The 22,569-nt window shown below is 44.8% G+C and overlaps 1 protein-coding gene across 4 annotated transcripts in view; it reads right to left on the bottom strand.

The window, feature by feature from the left end:
- Positions 1 to 22,569, bottom strand: part of SIK3 (SIK family kinase 3) — a 2,024,801-nt gene that overhangs the window by 786,619 nt on the left and 1,215,613 nt on the right. For all 4 annotated transcript variants that reach the window (XM_069614493.1, XM_069614491.1, XM_069614492.1 and 1 more), the window contains 3 exons: positions 20,420 to 20,563; positions 19,259 to 19,336; positions 17,396 to 17,505 (listed from right to left, as the gene is read on the bottom strand). In XM_069614493.1, the coding sequence (XP_069470594.1) occupies positions 17,396 to 17,505; positions 19,259 to 19,336; positions 20,420 to 20,563 (332 nt within the window). The remainder of the gene's footprint in view (positions 1 to 17,395; positions 17,506 to 19,258; positions 19,337 to 20,419; positions 20,564 to 22,569) is intronic.

Below are 22,569 nucleotides of genomic sequence, written 5' to 3'. Positions count from 1 at the left end.
TGGAGAGCCTGTGGGGGTCATATCGCCACCTAATGTAGTAATTTTATCGCATGCAGTTTGTATTGGCAAGCTATAGAGACCTGGGGGGCAGCCCTGCACATCCTAGCCCACATATTCAGGTCAATCTCCTCTCCAAGATCCCTTTCCCATCTATTCTTCAGATTCAACGTAGGACCCTTTCCCGCCTCAACCAATTCCCTGTACATAGCGGATATTAGGACACTAATAACTAATAACACACATAGCCCCTCATTTCTGTTGTGGTGTTAAGGAGATTTTCAAAGGGGGTGAGCTCTCTATCCACTTTGTCTTTCCATTCGCCCTTGACAGAACCCCCTTAACCTGCAAAAAGTGGAAGACAGGGAGGGGGCCCAGCCCGAGGTTCTCACCCAGTTCAGTGATCGTAATAAAGGACCCCTGTTTCCAGAGCTGACCTGCCCTCTCCAAGCCTGCTTCAAACCAGGTTGGAAATCTGTCTAAAATAGGAATTTTCTCTGATGCCAGGCGCCCATAAATGACTCAGGGGGGGCGACCATGAAGTTATGCCCACCATATTTCCCAAATAGTCCCCAGTATTGGGTGATGTCTTAGTCTCCGTCCAAATTTGTTTCTTGGGACCCATAGCCACTCAGAGACCATTGCCGGTGACAGGTAGTGATTATCCATCGCCACCCATTGGGGTTCTTTACAATTTAGTAGGTGGGGGATTAAAATTCGAAGTTGGGCAGCATCATAATATTATTTTTAGGTCTGGTAGTACCGTTCCTCCCTTATCCTTCGGTAATGTTAAAGTATCATAGGCTACACTTGCTCTTTTGCCATCCCATAGGAACTTCACAATAGCTCTTTTGGCCACTTCAAAGAAAGCATTCAGTATTATTATTATGGGGAGCATTTGGAAGGGATATAGGAAGCGAGGGAGACATACCATTTTTATCACATTAAGTCTACCCATCCATGATACTGTGAGTTTCTTCCATTTGGCCAGGTTCGTCTTCAAATTTAGGAGGAAGGGTGGAAAATTGGCATCATAAAGTTTGGTCATGTCTCTCGTGATCTGTATACCCAGGTATTTAAACTTCACTTTTTCAAGTATAAGACCCAGAGGGGAGAGTCTGTCGACGTCTGCTTGTGTGGTATTGTGCAGGTGAAATAAGATTGATTTGGCCTCGTTGATTTTAAAACCCGAAAGGTTACCGTACTCTTTGATCAGCTGGATTGCTCTGGGGATCCAGGACATAGGGTTTGAAACGTGCAATAGTAAGTCATCTGCATATAAAGCGACTTTATACTCTATGGTTCCCAATTTGAGTCCTTCGACCTGGGGATCATCTCTTAGTTTCTGGGATAGGGGTTCCACAGAGAGAGCAAAGAGGATTGCTGAGAGAGGACATCCCTGTCGTGTACCCCTACCTAGTTCAAACCAGTGAGAGTATTCGGCGTTGACAAAAACCGATGGCTTGGGTGACGTGTACACTGCCTGGATCCCTCCCCTGAATTTCAAACCTATTACCACTTTGCGGAGGATTGCCTTGAGAAAGCCCCATTCCACCCTGTCAAAAGCTTTCTCCGCATTAACTGAGAGGAGAGCTGTGTCATTTTTAATGGTTTGAGATTCGTTAATCAGATGAAGGGTCTTCCTCATAGTTCAGCTCCTTGTCTGCCCAGTATAAAGCCGACCTGATCCGTGTGCATCAGATACGGCATATACATCTCTAGTCGGCTGCAAGGATTCTGGTGTACATTTTTGCATTGATGTTCAGCAGGGAAATGGTGTGATACGACCCTCATTGCTTAGGGTCTGGACCTTCTTTGGGAATCACCGAGGCAAGGGCTCGGACAAAAGAGTCCGGGGCTCTTCCAGTGTCCAAGAGCTCGTTAAATAGTTCTACCATAAAAGGGAGAAGGGAGGAGAGAAAGGATTTATAAAACCCAGCGGAAAAGCTGTCTTAACCGAAGGATTTGCCCAATGACAGTCTCCTGACCGCATTCTTGATCTCGTCTTCCGTTATCGAACCCTCTAAGGCCTGGCTTTCTTTATATGTTATCTGCCGAATCTTCACAGAGGATAGGTATCGATCAGTATGGGGCTCTGCGAGGTAGGTTTCAGATCTATAAAGGGCCTCATAAAAGGTGGAGAAGGCCTCTGGGATATCTGCGTTGTTTGTGATGCGGTAGGTGTTCTGGTTTTGTATTTCCAGCACCTTCCGCTCTGTCAGTTGGGTACACAACCTAGCAGCCAGCAAAGAATCTGCTATCCCCTTTCTCATAGAACTTCTGTCTTAGGTGCTGCAATTTACATGCTATCATTCCGTGTTCCAAAAGGGAAAGTTCCTCCCGCTTTTTCTTTGCTTCCAAAATCTTGTCCGCTTTCCCAGATTCGTCTTCCCTCGCTTCCCTGTCCATGTGATAAATCTCCTTTCAAAGTTTGTTTTCGATCAAGTGTCTTTCCCTTTTCTTCCTAGCACCTTCTATAATCAGGACTCCCTGCCAGGGCACTTTTCTCGCTTCGCATAGTATTAGTTTAGAGACTTCCCCGTTGTTATTCGTCTTTATATATTTGGTAATTTCAGTTTCCATCTCAGTTTTAAAAACTGGGTCTTTCCAGAGCGTCTCATTGCACCGCCACCGGCCTCCTTTCCTGGGCAATTTTTCCCAGTCACTGTCAGCCGTGACCATGCCATGATCTGACCAGGTGACCGGTATAATATCAGATCTTTTCATGGCATTGTGGATTTCTCCTGTTAAGTATCTGTAATGAATACTAGTAAAGGTGTTGTGCGGGGCAGAGGTAAACCCTTGATCTTCTGGGTGGACTTTCTGCCATGTGTCCCTTAGGTCATATATATCAAAACATATTTGCAACTTCACTGCGCCCTCTTTCTGTGCGATCTCTCTCTTCCCTCTTACCCGCTTTCCTATCTAAACTGGGATCCGCCCACAGGTTGAAGTCACCTCCCTTTCTCAGAGGTTCGGATCCCCAGAATTCTATCCCTGTTCACACCCCCAGGAACTTCAGTTCCTCCCCCTTGGCATATTTCGTTTCCTGCAGGAAACGGATATCCAGTTGTCCCCTGTGGAATTCACGGTTTACTAGGGATCTCTTTGTCGGGGAATTAAGGCCGTTAACGTTTAATGTCTCCACACTGAGGAGGTCTCCCACCAGTCCATCTGTTTTAACTGCCATTTGTTTTCATACTTTTTAGAGGACCCTTCAGCAATAATTGACACCTTGTCAGGATGTCGGTGAACCATGTGGGCATCCGTGCAAGTCGCAGTGTGAGACTCACCCCCTAACTCCCGTCTCCCTTTCCCCCTGTCCCGCCCACTCCATCTTCCATCCCTAGTTGATGGCGTCCGATCTGGATCGGTTGGAAAAGTCGATCCAATGTCGAACCACCAGTGGGAACCGTTACCTCACGGTCCGTATTCAAAAAACATTCTCAATAACATTTGAGCCCCCGTCCCATCTCGCCCCCTTCCCGCCCCCTAAAAACCAAACATTAACTCTCTAAAAGGATATATGGTTCCTCATGCAACTTTGCCGCCTGTTATCGGCATGTCGCCAGCTCTCCTTTTAGGGAGGAGCACCCAGCAAAAATATCCACATTCTACATGCAAATTCCAAGCAGTTCGGAACACTCAGGTCTTTGATCTATCTGATCTTGTATCTTAGTGTCCGATGTGTAGGTACGTTCTAACAGGTCATCTCCTTCATTTATCGCTGTCGGGTATGACATTGCCTCGTCTGTATTTCCTCGATCCCTTGACTCTTTTCCTTAGCGGTCCTTGGAGTTCCCAACTTCCTCCCTTCTGTCCTGCTTCTTCCTGTACTCCACTTTCTGGACGGGTTTCCAAAAGGTCAGCAGTGCAGTCGCGAATTTCCCTTTCCGATTTCAGTCGTATTTCCCTGCCTTCAGGTTCGAATGAGAGGGAGAAGGGGTAACCCCACCTGTATCGGGTTCCTCGAGCCATTTCGTGAGGGGGCCGCACCTTCGCCTCAGAACCAAGGTCAGGGACGATAAGTCCTGAAAAATGGTAATCTGTGCTCCCCAGAGGGTGAGTGGGCCTCCATTCCTGGCTTTCTCGAGAATCCTCGCTTTGTCCCGATAACTGTGGAACCTGGCAAGGACAGATCTTGGGCCGCCTGTAGGGCCACAAAACCTGTGTATCCTCTCCGTTTTAGGCTTATCAATGTCTTCGTTCGCTACCAATATTTTGATGATGTCATGGATCGTTTTCCTGAGATTCCCTTCCGTCTCGCCCTCGTGCTTAGGGATGCCAAAAAAGCGTAGGTTGTTTCCCCTCTCTCGATTTTCCAAATCGTCCATTTTTAGACAGAATTCCTCCTCCCTCTGTTCAATTTCTTTTATCCGAGAGCCCATCTGGGTTTCAAGGGTGTCTATGGAGGCCTGATTGCTTTCGACACCTTCAAGTCTTTCTTCAATCTTATCTATTTGTTGTGTTATCTTGTCTATTTTGCCACCTATGTTGGCTCCCATGGTCTTTATCTCATTCAGGACAGCTGCAATGTCGCTTTTTGTCACCGCTGCTTCTGACGCGGGTGTATCCATGGTCCCTTTATTTGTGCTATCTGTGGCTGGTAATGATAGCGAGTAAGCGTACGTGTACTTGGTTAATTTGCCTTTAATGTCCATATAGTGTCTGCTGTGGCAGAGGAGGCACTCGCCCCGATGCCGGGGGCCCAACCCTCCGTATCAACACTCGTCCTTGGTGACTTCAGTATGGTTCCAGGAGTCAGTAGGTGTTTTAGGGCCTATATATGGGTGGGAGGTCAGTCACCAGTGTGTGGGTTCCTTCGGTTCGCTTTGTGCGGCCTTTTTTACACTAATAAAGTAGGATAACTGTTCTGCCCCTCTTTGCCATCGTCCTCTGCCACGTGTTCTTACTCTGCTTGGAGTCGAGTGAGTTCTTTTCCTTTAAGGGGAATGTGGGCTCGCAACACTGAGGATCCGTGGCTCTGAGTCAGTTCCCCGGTGTCCTGCTTGCCTCCGTGGGTGTGTAGTGTACCAAGAGAGATATATCAGGAATGAGAGGGGGGTCTAAGGTTCCTGGGTGGGCCAGAGGCCAAGTCTCTGATTCACTTGGCGTAGCTTCCGTTAAGCAGGCAGTCCGGGATCACGGTTTTGTTTCTCCTTGCTGCGATGCTCTGCCATACGTTCTCATTCTGCTAAGGGTTTAAAGAGTACTTTTCACCATATGTGAGGTAGTCTCATGACACCTTGAGGTGCAGGAGTCTATGAATCAGACCAAGAATCTTAACGCCTGCCTATGATTTTAGGGAGCTTGTTAAGTAACTAGTTATGTCCCTTGGGGTCTGTCAGATCTGCCCTGAACCCACAGTTCATGCCCTGGTTATTAGTTTCTCACTGCTAGGTTGTTGCCTTATATTCAAGTTCTTCACAGGGGTTTATTTCATAATCAAATGTCTTCAGATTGACTCCAGTATTCCCTGATCAAAGAGGGCCTCACAGCGGCTACATAACGCAATGCACAGAGGTTTGGGGGGGGAGGGGGTGGCCGTCGTACTTTAAATTGTGATATTTCATGCCTCTTTTCATACACAAGGTAGTAGCACCTGTTTGCAACTACAAGGCACTGCGTGGTTATTCCTCATTAAGAGGAGGTGCACCTAACCGTTTCTTCCTCTGTAGTCCTACTCGAGCACACGTTAGATGGGGTGCTTGCACGTGTTAAGGAGTGTGGCCCTTGGGCGCTGCAGTCGTATCCTTTCACCCTTTCCTTGTCCGCTCCTGCGTCCGAGCGTTTATTGCCTAGCGCCCTGTGTCATTTGTCCCAAAAGCGCTTGAATTTCGCTCTAATGCGTAGGCTTTCCCTACCGTATTATGTGGCTTTAAGGTGCATTTGGGATGACCTTCATGCCGTGTGATCGCTGCCCCTGGTGAAGGGGGGCCAGCGGCTCTTCAGGGCAGATGGAGGCTGTCTGCTGCATCACAAATGCCCTTAAATCGAGCCACCAGTCCCGATGTGGACGTTGCGTCCGCACTCGGATGCTTCTTGCGGGTGGCCGACTGTGGGACGAGGCAGAAGGGTCCCGCGACGGGGGACAAGCTGCTGCTGTCCATACTACGCGGGGGGGGGCACGGAGCCAGCCGTAGCCACAGAGTGTTTCCCCAGAGACTCCCTTCGCTTCTAGGTGCCTCCGTGGTTTCCCTTCTCTCCGACGCCTAGGAGGGGGTCCGCACTGAGCTAGGAGCAGGGAGAGGTCCTTTCCAACCACTTCGGTTCAGGCGGGGTGGAGGGGAAACTCTGGGCTCTCACCGGGCTCACCTCCAATGCGTACCCACACTTCACGGGGAAGCGTTCTCTTCTTCAGACCCATGGGAGTCAGGGTTCAGAGTCTTGAGAGTTGTAGAAAGCAGATGTGTATAGGTGGGGGCCCTAAGAGCTTTTCCATGAGGATTCTCATGCCGATTGTTCAGTCTGGTGAGGTTTGGCCAATGTTCAGCCCGTGACAGCCGTAGTTTCACTTTCATGTAGTCAGCTCGAAGGGCTACAGCGTTTCGCCACACCACCACCGCCACTTCTCCCACTCTCAGCCCACACCAGGAACCAGAGACTAGGCTCTCGTTTCCCAAACCACAAAGTCGCTTCTAAATCCAAAATCCACCAAAACACGTCACCAGTAGTAACACGGCTCGCCCTCTTGCCCGGAACCTAACGCCCACACCTCACAACACCACCTCACCATCCACCACCATTAAAGGGCCCTTATTAATGCTCGCTCCCTTGTCGCCCCTGCCTCAGAGATTGCTGATCCAATTACCTCAAAAAAGATTTCCTGGCTATTACAGAAACCTGGTTACACCAGGCAGCAAGCCCAGCACTCATTAGCCCTACTAGGAGGTTATTATCAGGGCTGACAGAACTTCGTGCAAAGGTGGAGGAGTGACCATCGCTAAAACCTGCATAGCCTCAGAGCTATTCCCCCGCTCTAGCTTCCCCTCTGCCGAGCTCCTATCAGTGGAACTAAGTCTTACACCCACTCACAAAATACTCTTGCATCTGGTCTACCGGCCCTCCTCCTTCCTTCGAGGATGACATCCTTAACCTCCTTTCCACTCGCACCAAACTTGGTTCCCAAACTATCCTCCTTGGAGATCTGAACCTTGGCCTCCATGACCCCGACGACCATCCTGCCTTAGCCGTGGACAACACTATTTCCAACCTGGGATTTACACACAGAATCACAACACCCACCCACTCCAAAGGCAGAACGCTGGACTGGCTGTCAGACCTTAACTGCTCCATCTCCATCATCTAAAATGAACCTGTAGCCTGGTCAGATCATCACCTCATCTTGTTCTCTATCCCCGGATCCTCTCCCACCAAAGATACATTAGCTACCCCTCGCTTTCAAAAAATGGTCACAACATCACCATAGACAGCCTCCAGCCCCTCATTAGCGATATCCTTAACAAGACTAAATTCAACAAGCTCGATTCTCCTAACTTGGTAGACCTCTACAACAATACTCTTAAATCGGCATTAGACATCACAGCCCCTCTGAAACTCAGGAAAGCCAAACCCCTGGCACACCTCAACAAGTGGTTCACCCCCGAACTAAAGAGCATCAGAAACATTAAAAGATCAGCTGAATCCACCTGGCGTAAATCACCCTGCATTACAAACAAAACTGCATTCACGTCAGCCTCCGCTATTTACAAAGCGGCTATCCTCTCTGCTAAAAAAGAAACCTATAATTCCAGAATCCACAATGCCAAATCCAGTACTAGGGAACTCTTCAGCATCCTAAAAGAGCTTGAATCCCTGGCACCGCCTACACAAGACTGCATCAAAGACGCAGAAAGGTGTACAAAAATCCAGCAAGCCCTTGCAGATAAAATTACGCTACTCCAAAACAAGATCGAAGCTAAAAAGGCAAGCCTTACCAACGGCTCCCAGTCTGCCCCTGAGCCTGCTAAAGCCCCTCACCCTTGCACTCCCTTCTCCTTCTCTCAAGTAACCTCAAAGGAAGTTGAAGACATCATAAAAATCCTAAAACCATCCCAATGCCAAGAGGATATCTGCCCAGCCACCATCATTAAAGAGGGAGCTAAAAACCTAGCCCCCTTCATCACCACCCTGATAAATTCCTCCTTCTCCAATCAGGTACCTAATAACCTCAAGGAAGCTTGGGTTATGCCTTTATAAAAATAAAAACCTAGATCCTAACGTCCCCACAAACTATAGGCCCATCACCACCGTCCCGTTCCTTCTACAAATCCTTGATCGGGTGGCCTATCTGCAAATCCAGAAGAACCTAGAGGAAAATTAACTCCTAGGACTTAGACAGTCAGGCTTCAGACCCAAACATGGAACTGAAACAGCCCACCTAGACCTAAAGATCCAAATGGATGAGGGGAAGGAAAAAGGTAAATTAGCAGTCCTCCAACTCCTCGACCTATCTGCGGCCTTCAACCTCATTGACCACCAAATTCTCACCAAGCTCCTAAACACAGCTGCAGCATTTTCCACTAACGCATCCGACTGGGTTAAATCCTTCCTATCAAACCGGACCACCAGAGTCTTCACCCCTTCGGCCTCAGCCGATCCCACACCGATATTCTGTGGTGTCCCACAGAGATCTTGTTTGTCACCCACATGGTACAACATATTTACAAAGCTACTCTTCGACCGCCCGGACAACTTGGGTGTCATCTACACTAACTATGCAGATGACACTCAAGTCCTCATCCCCCTCACTGGCTGTTATGACCATGATTCCAAACTGCTCAACAGCCTTTACCTTGAAATCCAAGCCAGTCTTTGCCTCAATGACTATAAGACCGAGTTAATGATCGTGGGTACTCAGGCACGCCTGAATAAACTCAACACCAGATACACTTCTTTCGTCATTGACGGTAGCATAATCAACGTCTCTAAAGAGATAAAACACTGGGGGTCTACCTCGATTCAACTAGTTCTCTCAAATAAACAGATCAGCATTGTAGCGTCTGCCACGGCCTACACTAATAAACTGATCTACAGCTGTAAATCTTACTCATCTACAAGCGGCTGTCCAACGCTAGCTAGAGCACTCGCTTTAACTAGTCTACTGCAATATATTATTCCTTGGCTCTTCTGAACACAATCTAAATAAACTCCAGGTACTCCAAAATAACTCTGAGAGCAGCACTTAGTCTCCTCAGATCCTGCCATGTATCCATTCACAGACATAACGCCAATTGGCTGCCCATCTGTGACAGAATCACACTACGAACCCTGGCCATCACGCAGAAATGCCTCACAAATGCAGCCCCGAAATATCTGGTGGACAAAATTTGTAAACACAAACCTACTCGCACAACCTGGTGGTACCAAGGTTCAATTTAAAAACAGCCGGAGGAGCCAGCTTCCCTGTCCAAGCTGCCAAACGATGCAACTCCACTCCCATCCCGCTTAGACAGGAACCCTCCTTCCTCACCTTTAAAGCTAGAATATAAAACGGCTGAGCAACAAGCCTCATCACTAAGACGCCATCACCATGTTATCTGATCACTGTCTATTTATGTTACTGTGCATCAACTTTTGTTTAGTTATAATACTGTACATTATCGCCCGTCTACTAACCCACCTGTAACCAGGGTCCCACTTGCTATCCCATACTTGATTGTAAATTGCCTGCCTTATTATGTATGCAACTTCTAAATTTTCAAGCGCCCAGCTACCTCAGGGTTTGGTGCGCAATATAAATAATAAACAAATACATAAAATACAAAAATACAAGTAGATCTTCAGAATCGCTGTGCACCCAGCGTCACTGTCATTTTCATGTGTCAGGATGAAATGCGAGGGGAAAAGAAGCAGTCTTTGGAGATTTATTTGGCCCCCAAGAAAAAAGTGGGAAACAGAAACAGATGAAAAAATGCTGCGATTTTATCCAAATTAAGAAAAACTCAAACCAAATGTCACTCCAGAGATAATGAAAAGCACATTTCAACCATCTCAGAAATACACATGGGAGATGGGCAGCCATGGATTTCTATCCATGTGAATGGGCATCCGGAAATTATTGAAGCCACTTTGTTGGGACAAAAATTGTAGGAAGATGCAAGTTAAAGAGAACAAAGGGTCCTAAACTTATTCATCACAATGTGTGGATCGTGAGCGGGACACAAAATAAATTCTATTTGGGAAATGACATCATGCACAGCATGTGTATGGTATTAGAATTTCTAAATCAAAAGGTTTGGTCCAAGTTGGGTGGAGCCGCAACTGAATTTGACGACAAGGGACAGGCTTAGCATTGTGCTCAGATTACACCATATGCAGTTGTACTGCAGGTGAAAAGGGATGTAACCATTCCCGCATTCACCAAACAAGTCACAGTAGCATTAAAATACAGAAAGGGACAACAGGTAAAGGGTTCTGATGCATTTGTATGCCTAAATGAACACATGAGGCAGCAAGGATTAGAATGCAAATATACACCACTAATCGAGATTGGGGACGGACCCATTCAAATCCTGGTGGACAATAAAGGGTGTCAAGACATTGATTTGGAAGAGAATTCAACAATAGGAATGGCAATACAGAAATCTTATTACACTGCCAATTTCAGTAACCCAGTGATTGGGAACAATCCTGAAGGGGTATCAGGTCAATTTTTCGAAAACAGTTTCGAATGACAAAAGTTTCGAAAAAATGTTTTTTGTTGTAAGTAAAGTTTTTTTTTTGTTTACTAAGATAAGTGTTAAGGGGTAAAAAAACAGGGGTTGGGGGACCAAAAATGCATTTCGACGCATTTTAATTCAAAATTTTGGCATTCGAAACTATGGCATTCGAAAATATCACTATAAACCTCCTGAAGGATATGTGACTGCACAGGGGGAGTTGCCACAATCATTGGTGTCTAAACCCTAAGGGATCTTTTAAGTTCAGTCTGTGTACCCTTATAAGCCAAGTGAAATAGTGTGCTGCCATCAAGATTTTTGTATTCTATTCGAAATAAGTGAATCTAAAAGAGAAAAGCAGCATATTGAAATGGAGGTCAATATTATACAATATTTGGGTCTAGCGACTCTCCAAAGAGATACTGCCACATGATTCGAGGAAAGTAAAGAACTTCCTCCTTTGGAGGAATTCCCAGAGTATTCTAAAATGGCAAAAGAGCAAATTGGAGCTGCAGATGCTTGCACAAGGGAAGAAAAAGACCAATTTAGAAAAATATTCATGTAATTCAAACAGGTTTTTGCCAAAGATGCATATGATTGTGGGTTGACCGATTTGCAGGTTGCCACACTACCAGGACGACATGATAGGGAACCAGTATTTGTGCGACAATATAGGTTACCCATGGCATTTTTGGAATCACTAGCTGAAATAATCAAAACTCTGGAATCTAGATGAATCATTAGGCCTATTCATATCATATCAAATACCCCTATATTAGGTGTGCTAAAACCTAATGGCCAGTGGCGCTGTGTGCAGGTCAACGATAAACAAGAAGGTACCTGTTTCAAGGTGGCCCCTTCCATTTATTGATCAGGGTCTTGCACAGTTTACCACATTAGACCTTATAGCTGGATATTGGTGTGTGCCACTAGCTGACGATATTCAAAATGTGTTTGCATTTTCTTTTGACCATTCACAATATGCATGGTCCCAGACCCCTTTTGGGTATGTCAATAGTGGAAGAGAGTTTGGGATATTCCTGAGCAAGGCACTCCTGGATGCATCTGAAAGGGGGACAATCGTTTATGGGAATGATGTGCTAATTAAAAATGAAGATCTGAGAAGTCACTTTGTATTTGATTAAGAACATGTCTAATCTCATCAGAAGTATGGGGCAAAAGTATCTTTGCAGAAAGCACAGTGGTGCAGAAAAAAGGTAAATTTCCTAGTTCAATAAGTGCCAGAGCATGGGTTAAACCAACAAAAGAAAAAGGTGGAGACGATTCATAAACTAAAAGATCCTTCTAATTTGAAAAGGTTTAAAGAGTTTGCTAGGAATGACAAGTTAGAACAGGAAATTCAATGAAAATTATGCAGAGATTGCACAACCTTTAACTAGATTACTGAAGCAGGGCGTACCATGGAAATGGGAAAAAGGAACAAAATTAGGCAGTAACCAGGATGAAATAGTGTTTGATGAAAGCACCATGTTTACCATGTCCAATGAAAAACCAGGATTTCTTTGTAGAAATAGAATTCACAGATCTATACATGTCAGCAGTGTTAGATCAAAAACATGACATGAATAACAAAACTATTGCATATACTAGCAAAGCATTGTCACAGGTAGAGACCAAATTTTGTGAATGCAAAAAAAAGCGGTTCTGACCACTGTCTGGGCATTACAATATTTCTGCCCCATAATTCAAGGGGAGCGGGTGATTATTGAAACAAATCATGAGCCTCTGCAATTTTTGCAAAGTAAGAGAATCAGATATGGGAATTTGGCCCAGTCAAGAATTACTTCCTGGACATTAGCACTTCGAACATTTCCTGTAGAAGTGAAGTATGGACAAAATAAAAGCAGCCCAGTAGCAGATTTGCATGATTGGGCAGCTGTATGTGCACCTGATGGCACCGAACTAGAGACAAGTTTGAATGAATTTGATTAATCCCCACACAAAGCATTCAACGAAGAAACATGTAAGGATTTACCAATTGTATATGAAGATGGCTGTGCATACCATATAGAAAATTATACAGAAAAAGAAAGTGTGGCAGGAATAGGAAACATATGGTTTAAAGGTGACACCATTCCAAGACTAAGCATGAGAATAGGTCTCAGAAGCAGTCAAGTGGCAGAACTGGCCACTATTTAGAAGGCAATATCTACAGCGGTAGAAAATACTTAAATAAATTATTCTAGTAACTGATTTGGATTATATGCAAAATATTTTTGAGTATCTAGCTGGCTGCAAAGTGAAAGGAATGCTCACCTATAACACGAAATTACTTAAACATGGCAAGATAATTCAAGCTATAGAACAAGCTTGTGTCAGAAAATGACCTGCTAATCCATTAGAGGAAAAAATGCAGTCTTTTGAAGACACCAGGTGAGGATAAGGAGGGAAATGATAAGGCAGTTCAATTAGCCAAAATTGGAGCTATAATGGGGAGGAGCGGGTAGTCATTTCCTATTGAACACCTGCTTGGTAAAATACAGGTAGATGCGATAAAACGCTGTGGCACAATGTAGTTTTAATACTCCAGATCAAGACTTGATCAATGCGAAAAAGGAAGATCTTATTATAGGCCTATTTTATAACCATTAGCTAGATGCATAAAATAATCCTCTCACTGAAGCGGACTGTAAAGGGAAAGGGGAATTGAGAGTGCTGTACAAAAAGAGAATTAGATTACAAGACAAACTGATGATTAGAGAATCTGTGACAGCCCAAATCCAATGGGTAGAGCCTTTGGTCATTTCAGGGATTGATGTTAAATCATGCCCACAATGCCATAACTTTAGGACACAGAGGTTCACAAACAACTTTGGAGATTTTAAAAGATTACACCTGTTGGCCACACATGTACCAAGATGTTGAGCTCTACACCAGAGGGTGTTTATTGTGTGCACAGTTTCAACATGTGTCACCGGCTCATAGAGCACTGTTGATGAAAAGGAGTTGACACTCCCATGGTCTGATTTACAAGTCAACTATGTCAGGCACGTAAGAAGATCAGCAAGAGGAAACATGTACATGCTTAAATTAACTTGTCTAATTTCCAAAAGGGTGGAGTGTATTCCAGCTCCAGACTGCAGTGGGCAAACGGCGGCCACTTCACTTGTAAATCATATTTTTTCAAGATTTGGTTAACCTCAAAGAATAGAGTCAGACTGTGGAAGTCATTTCACTAGTGCATTCATGACAGATATATGGCAAATCTTGGGTGTGAAGAGGAAACTACACATTTCTTAACGGCCCTCCTCTTCAGGGGGAGTGGAACGGTGTAACAGATCAATAGTTGACATGTTGAAAAAGTTTGTAGCTGAAGCAGGATGTAGTTGGGATTTGCGGCTTACATTGGTACTAATGGCTATCACGCCCTCTAAATCAACAAATCTCAGTCCCCATGAAATATTGACAGGAAGGAAAATGTTTCTGCCACAACACTTACTTTACAGAACGAATGAACAGGTGCTTATAAATGCGTCCACAATTCATGAATATATGTAATAATTCAGAAAGCATGTGCAATATGCATTTGCGCAGCAAAAGTTGCAAAAGGCTGCTGACGGTGCAAAGACATTAGGATAGGAAGGCATCCGAGAGAAAATATGAAATAGGGGACCAGATTTCTAAGTTTAATTTTGGCAAGGGGAAACATAAAAACTCTACATTTCTTACAGCATGGAAAGGGCCTTATAGAAATGTAGGTAAGGTTTCACCTGTGGTCCACAGAATTGCTAAAAAGGAGGGATAAGTAACACGGTTTGTCCATGTTAATCAAATTAAGCCCTTCACCCGAAATATAAAGTAAAAAGACTAGAGCAAGTTGAAATTAACAGGGTGATTAAAAGTGGCAAAAAGCGCAGAGGTAGGCACCCTTTAAGGCGGGTCTTGGAGAAGCCAAACTGGTAGCGCAAGACATCATAGAGTCCACAGTGGCCCACATCGACACCTCTTGCCAGGCCATCTGCATTGCCACGGACATGAGAAGGATGGCCTGGCTTCGGGCTACTAATTTCAACCCAGACGTCCAGGATCTCATATTGGACATTCCTTTTGAGGGTAGTGATCTCTTCCACTCTACCACCAACAAGGAATTGATAAGCAGAACAGCATGCAAACCGCAAAGTCTTTATCTATTCTTACGAAGACCACACCCAAGGTGTTCACCCAGTAGTGTCAACGCTCAGATAAGGGGCAGGCGTTTGGCGGGTTCTGGGGATTCCAGGAACAGAGGTCGAGACAGCCTAACTGCTTGTCGAGTCAGCAATGGTGCAAGCAACAAAAGGGGGGGGGCAAGGGCTTCTTCTAGTCCCCCTCCTCAGCAGCAATCTCAGAGAGCAAAAAGGCATGTTGTGTCCCTCCGGGTCCACGTGTCTCCAGCGGGGGGGGGCAGGCTAGTCTCTCCCATGCATTTCTGGTGCAAGAACTTTGTGGACCCTTGTATCCTCTCAGTAGTATCCAGGGGTTACCGCCTACCTATACCCCCCTCTACTCCTTCCTCCCCACCGCACCCATAGATTGGGATGCCATCTCAGTTGGTAGAGATCCGGTCGCTCGTCGAGAGCCAGGCAGTGGAAGAAGTACCAGCCTCCCACACAAGGATTAGGCTTCTATTCCAGGATTTTAGCCATACAAAAGAACCATGCTGGCCTGAGAGTTGTTGGACCTCTCCACCCTCAACCTCCTCTCCTCAAAGCCAGCACTCATTACAGGGACACTAGACAAGGGAGATTGGATGTGCTATGGGACGTTTTTCTAGTCAAAGTCAGGTAATCAGTTAATTGTTTCTGTAATTTACTTACTTCAAAACTAGCCTATAGCCAAAATTAGCAGTCAGCAGCATCATCGATCACAACTTCCAAAGGGGCATGCTTCTTTGCTTCTGAAGTCTTTCAGCTCCACTCTGCAGATCTAATGCTTCTGTCAGTATCATTGTGCAAGTCTTTTGAAGTCAAATAACTACAACTCCCACAATGCAACTTTTCTGTCTCCCTCGGCAGTGTCAGGATCCCTGCACTAGGTTTTCGAAGGGTTAGGAGCACCATTTCCACAATGCAATACCCTATCTCCAGGCTTGTTATGGTCTCAACTTCTCACCAAATCTGGTCTTCTCAATGCTCAAGTCACTACTGGAATGGCTTCCCAATCTCCTCTCCTGCTCGTTGCAGCTTCCTCAGTGCAGTATTGCTCAATGTTGCTGCCTTGCTACTCCCATCTCAGGTTATGGAGTCCTTCACAGTCCGGTTTCTCACCACACCCTTGTTTGAGAGTCCATGCTTGCCTCTACGCTGCTCCTGCTTCGGTCTCCATTCCCGAAGTTACTTGTGATCTGGACAACTTTGGTCTACTTCACTTCTGTGGACTGCCAGCATTTTGGTCTACAGGCAGGCATCTCTGCGATATTTGTTTGTTGTTGTCTCAGGCCTGCTTTTATTTAAAACGTTAAATAGGTTAACTGCAAATCAATATTCATTTTCCTCTCGGTTTAGTAATATTTAAATATATCCGGAAGGTCAGGGCCAATGTAATCTTGGTATCCCTTATCGGTCATGTAATAGGACTTTACAAGGATACACATGCGACGTGGCAAGGTCTTTAAGTTTACACACACACACACAAGATTTGCATGCATTTACATTGTCAGCAGATATTATATTAGTACATCAAAGAAGGGCTACTACGCAGCATTTTGACAAAATGTATGCGCAATTCACGGTTTGCGGGAGTAACATAGATGCCGATATAAAATAGGATTGTGGGGGGTCATGAATGTTTATACAGGTTAAAAGATGTGTTATCTGGCACTTTTTGATCCCATAAATCCTTAATTACCCTCTCCCCCCCACCCCCAGAGATTCTCTGGAATAGAGTCAAAGACTAAAATGTTGGTGTGATATAAATGATTATCTAAGAAGAAGAGTAGAGTCTGTACATACACAATAGTCAAGTGATGAGCTGGAAAATGTGGATCTAAAGAAGAGTTATCTTTGGGGTCACGATTAGGATAATGTTGGTGAGGAATGCTTATGTATTTTAACAGTAAATCCTTACAATTTCACAAAAGGTGCATATTTATATGGTATTTGGAAGTGCTGAAATGTTTTAGTACATACTTTATATATTCGGCATACATGTTACAAGAGCATGCAGCTCTAAAGACTTCATATCAATGTAGTAAACCTAAGAGTATTATTTAGTATTACAATATATTTAATTCCCCGATTATACACCTACTTCTGTGTTTTGAACATGCCACATTTTTCTTCTCTGCTCACAACTTTGGGCAGATTACACACAAAACAGGATTACGATTGTCACTTGGACATTCAAACTAATCTATACTTAAGTATTTCTTTAAAACTTAGCATTAATTAATGCTTTCTATGAACATATACTACACCTAACTATTACTAAAGCATGATTTACCCCGATCTAATTGCACTGGAAATTTTGCTGTATTTTACTGCAGCATTTATTTAAATGGGGCTGCAGGGGGGCAACCCCCATTCTCGTTTTACCCAACACTCTCTCTCCCTTACGTTCCCTCCTCATACATGCACTATTTTATGGCCCCCACTCGCAACTCTCCCAAACGTACTGCAGGAAAAACGTCCCGCTGCAAAATGTGGTCAGTCAATTGGAGAAATACCTCAATCTTAACTTGATACTTTAGAGACATGTATATATGCAACTTTTAAGAAATGGTATTCGCTGAAACTCACTGTGGATCTGGCACACCGACCGTGTGCCTCCTCATTGAGAGGTAACGTGCTAGAGCCTCAGGTGAAGGCTCCTCGCCCTCATCGCTGTCCAGGTTCATCGTTCCATCAGTCTGTAATGAGCAGGGAGCAAAGTGTGAGATTGGGGGGTGGGGGGAGCGAATGGGAATACAAAAAACATGAAGCAAACCTATTCCCACAAAAAAAAATATGTTTGTTGCTAAGATCACCCTAACTATGCACGCTCCTCAGTACGCGACCCCCGTCTCAGTCAATCTCTGCTGCAAAAGGACTGGACATGAAACGCCCTTTACAGAAGTTGCAATATATGAAAAAGACCCACATCTAGTTATAAGTTTAGCACATTTTCAGCAGCATATGGCATTAATAATCATGGAGGACATTCACAGATTCAAACCATATAGTGTGCAGGGAGGTGGGGAGAAAACCAGACTGTTGGAGCCGCCCATCACAGCTGTGGGGGGACTGATGAGCTTCCACTACTACCACTAAGCGGGGAAGGAAAAGCTACTTGTTTTCCATCATGGGTATCTTCAGTACAAGTCTAAACACAGTAATATCTATTCTGACGGCAAGGAACCCAGAGTACCCAGTTATATGCCTGAAATATTCCTGTGTTTAGGACTGAAAGTGACAAACCCATGGTGGAAAGTTAAAGCTCGCAGATGGCGAACTTCCCGTTAGAAACCATGCATTTTCTTCCTTTCTCTTTCAACTGAACATTTCCTAACTCATACAAAATTCACAGTCATATAGAGCAAACATGAGTGCAGTTTGCCCATCGGGACTGTCACTGTATGAAGATTCAAGGCAAAATCTGAATGGACTATTCTCTTGTTGGGCAGTAGAGCAAAGAGAAAGTTGGAACGCCAACACCATAAGGAAAGAACAAAAGAGGAACTTAACATGTGTAAAATATAGAAATGTGCAGTCAAGAAGGTTACCAACAGAAAGGAATTGAACTGGATGGTCAAAAAGGAGGGGGCCAAGAGAAATGCTGTAAAAACCACAGGAAAATCCAAGGTGGTCTAAAAACGTCATTCAACAGTGGAAATGAGCAATCGCAAAGCAGACTGTTTTGAATTTGTATAGGCACAGGATAGCCATTTGCCAGGCACTGTCATAATGGTTCTACTTGGCTATAAGAAGTCAACAGCTGGAAAATGGTGCCAGCACCTTGGAATTTGATAGCAGGGACTGGCAAAGGCCTATACGGAAGCTGCAACTTTTGGCTTTGATAATGCTGGTTTTTAACAGGACTTCAAATGTGAAGAGACACAGACTGCTTATCACGTGGCTGAAGACGCACTTTGCTAACACATTTTATCACACAAGTAAGCACATCCATAGACAAAACTAAGCCATAAGCCTGCAGACGACTGCTTGGAAATAACACTGGCAGACACTTCACAGAACGAAGTTTCATGTTACTGCTTGATAGAGCTAGCTCATGACAATAGTTTAGGCTTATAGGCAGCACTTTCACTGCCACCTAATAGCCCAAACTAAAAAGGAAACCAAAATAGTACCAGGATTAGATATTCCATTCTAGAACTTCCACATTAAAAGGACGTGAATTTTAAAAATCAGATGCGCTCAATGAAACTAGCCACACAAAATCTATACAGTGTTACAAGATGGGAAACTTCTTAACAAAAGGGAACTACTGACAAGCTTAAAAGCTTACAATGAAGCATTGCACCCTTTATAGACTACTTACAAATGCATTTCCGACATAGCTTGTGTCTGATGTTTCTGAGATATTTTACAAACAGATTGGGTGCATCTGCTACAATCCATCAGTGTTACAGCTTTTTAGTAACTTGACAGGTAGAGTATACTTGCCTCTACAATCTGGTTTTCTGGATTGATGAGCTGCACCTGAGGTACATTCATGCTGAGCGCATTTCCTGCTGGTTCGGCCTGGCGAAAAGAGGAGTTCAATAGTTAAGCAATCACTCACCTCACCCATCACGGAGTAAAGTGAAGACAGGCTATTAGGGAGCACCAACTAAGTGATGCCCACACACCCCAAATATATTCCAAGTTCACTTGACAGAGGAGTGGAGAGCACAGTGCGATGGACATTAGACAATACCATTGTACCAAATAGAGGCGTAATTTTAAAAAACACAGCTTTTCCTTAAGCAGACGCCAATCATCTCAATCTCTGGCGAAAAAGGTCAACATTGTGACCCGCAAAAATACCATTGCAGTCAAACACTTGCTGATGTGCCCATTAGATCTTGCGTGGCCTAAACAAGGTCAGTTGTGTGAGAACACACGCCAATTGAAAGGATTTATATAGTCCCTTTGGGGCGCTCAAAGTCACACATAATGCACAGGAGTTTCACAGGCAGGCTACTTTTCTTCTGTTAAACCCTACCAGAATTATGGGCGGAGGGATCCGTCACAAAACTATGATGCTGCAGGGAAGGGTGCAATCCAAATATGAGGAAAGGACTTGAGGTTGGGCTGGGCGTGTGAGTGTACTAAAACATGTGCATGCACACTGGCAGGATTATTTTCTGGAATGATTCTGCTGCACGGACGACTCTAGTCCGATCCCCTTCTAGGGAGACCACTCCTGGAATATTCAGAAAAGGGAATGGATCATACATGTAAACACTTCATTATCTGGTTCCAAAACTCATAATGGAGCCCAATATGGATGTGGAACCATAAGCATGGTCTGAGGAAAATCATCATTCTGTGTTTTGCCCAAGGTTTCTTAAATTAATGCATGTCATTGGGGCGCTAAAGACCTAATTATAAGACGAGACCTGGAAAAAGTGTTGGTGCACAGTGTGCAAAGAAAGTTAGTGAAATGTCTGTCAAACCATACTCCTAGTGTTTGAAATCAAAGATAAGACAATAGCTCTGATTTTTCCTCATCATGATCAAATGTTTGGTGCATGACAGCATAATCTATGTTGCTTCCTTCAAATCAAATCGTCCAGAGCAGGAGAACGCTGCTGCATGGCCAGTCAGATGGTTCATGATTACCTGAATGTTGACAGGCGCCTGGAAGGACATGGCCCGCGGCACGCTGGGAGGAGTAGCAATGCGGAGGTTCTTGTGCCTTTTCAACCGGTCACATAAGAGGCTGTAAATGGCACTGTAGTGATCATAAGCATCTGTCCTTAAAGACTGCAGGAATGAGAAAAGCATTTGTTAGACAGAAAAGAAAAAGCTATACATAGAAAAAAATATACAAATCCACGAAGGCGCTCAAGAGTGTAAGGAAGGCATTGTATCAACCATAAGACAGAAGTCACCACAGTTCAAGGGTGTTTATTGAACTTCAAAGAGGGGTTGGAAAACACTTATCTAATCCTAAATCTAAAATGGGAGCAAGCTACAACCAACAAATAGTAACGCAGTCCTAGTGGTGTCTTGTCAAAACAAGAAGGCCTGTACTAAAAAACCTAGTGCCAATCCTTACCTCTAAACACAAATACGGTGAGGAGCAATGTTATGTAAAAGAAAGAAGTGCTCAAGAAATGATATGTCAGGATATTCAGGCCGTTGGCCTCCACCACGTTTTCAGCACGGGACAAGGCAGCACACAAGCTTAGCACGGTCTCTGGCTTCTCTAGCACATGGGTGCAGTTCAAACATTGGCATCAGGGCCTTACACGCCCAAGTCACTTTGCCTTGCAAAGTCTCTTCTTTCATAGGGCCTGATGCGACAAACTAACCATATGTCCTTTTCCTCTCAGGATTTCACACACACAATTTCTCAGATAATTCACTATTCACTTCGGATCCCCCTCAGCCTGGCTCAGATCCCCTTTAACACAATGCTTGTAGGATTTTCATGTATACAATTTCTTGGGTGATTCACGGTTCAACCCGGATCTCCTTCAGACGGGCTCAGATCTGTTTGAACACAATATTCAATCAATCTCCCTCCACCGGGCTCGGACCAATTTAATTCACTAACACAAACTTGTTTTAACCCAAAGCTTTCAATTGATCTCACTTGTTCGGGCTCGGACCAACTTTATCTACTTTTTCATCTTTCTAGGCAGTATCAACAGCAAAGATTTTCGATTGTGCACAGGATTTTGCTTGACCTGCTGCAGAACCACTTAGATGCACAGTTCTTTGACACTCATTCACCTTTGCCAACCCTCAGTTGGATACCTTAGAGACCTTCGAATTAGCATGCACGCGGTGCTGGACCACTGTGACAAAGGTATCGTATCTTGGTTTCAAAGCTCAATCACTCATCTTTTCAAGTTTACTTGCGATGGTTAATACATGTGTTTAATACACTGTTCAGTTCACCGCTCACCATACAATGTTGCCGCTTGCAACCTTGGCTTCAACACAGACCAGTCTGGTTTCGGTCTCCCCAACTCACCAGCTGTGTTGATTTCACTAGCGCTGCTTTGTTTTAGGAGCCAAGGACACTACCACTTCCCGCCTTGATTATCGACGCAGGAGGGCCCCGGGTACCTCTGACACACAATGCAGGATTCTTCAGCCTGGTTGCCTGGTCTTACACTTTCTTTTCTCAAAGGTTTTGCGAAAGTAACTAACGCTCACCTGACTCCCACGGAGGCGCTGGCCTGGTTCGCGCTGCTGTGACCTCTTTTAAGGAGAAGCGCAGGGTTCGGAAGACGGACTGGACCGGGCCCCCAAATCTGGCTTGTCTGGCTCGCAGAAGTATCCTTCTGTAGGCGAAAATAGGGGATTAACTGTCTGCAGGGTAATGCAATCGGCCTCCCACTTTCCCCTCTCACCCTCCTCGAAACCTTTCTGATTCCTCGTAGCGTCTCACCTTATGGTCTGGAAGGACGAGCTCTCCATCCTACTTCTGATGCAGGGGCGCGTTGGTATCCAGTTACTTCACTGGATTTTCGGATTGGTGAGAACCAAACTTGCTTGGCTTCCAGGTAAGTTTTTTGATAAAAAGGTTCCCCTTGTGTCCATGCATTATTGTACTAATGCTAGTGTCTTTTTCCCCATAGGGGCCGGGGTACGGAATGCCGGGGAACAGGCACCGACCCGAGATGAGAGGTGAAATCCTTGTATAAATCAGGTAAGTCTGTAATGAGCGTTTTTTGGTAATGTCTTTTCATTCGCTCATTAACGCTGATGTCTCTTTTTCCCCTTAGGGGCCGGGGGCCGGAAATGCCAGGGTGCGG

Source organism: Ambystoma mexicanum, chromosome 9 (genome assembly GCF_040938575.1).
Source record: "Ambystoma mexicanum isolate Mex_15411 chromosome 9, UKY_AmexF1_1, whole genome shotgun sequence".
In the NCBI taxonomy this organism is placed as follows: Eukaryota; Metazoa; Chordata; class Amphibia; order Caudata; family Ambystomatidae; genus Ambystoma; species Ambystoma mexicanum.
Note: the sequence above shows the minus strand (reverse complement) of the source record. Positions and strands in the feature narration are given on the sequence as shown.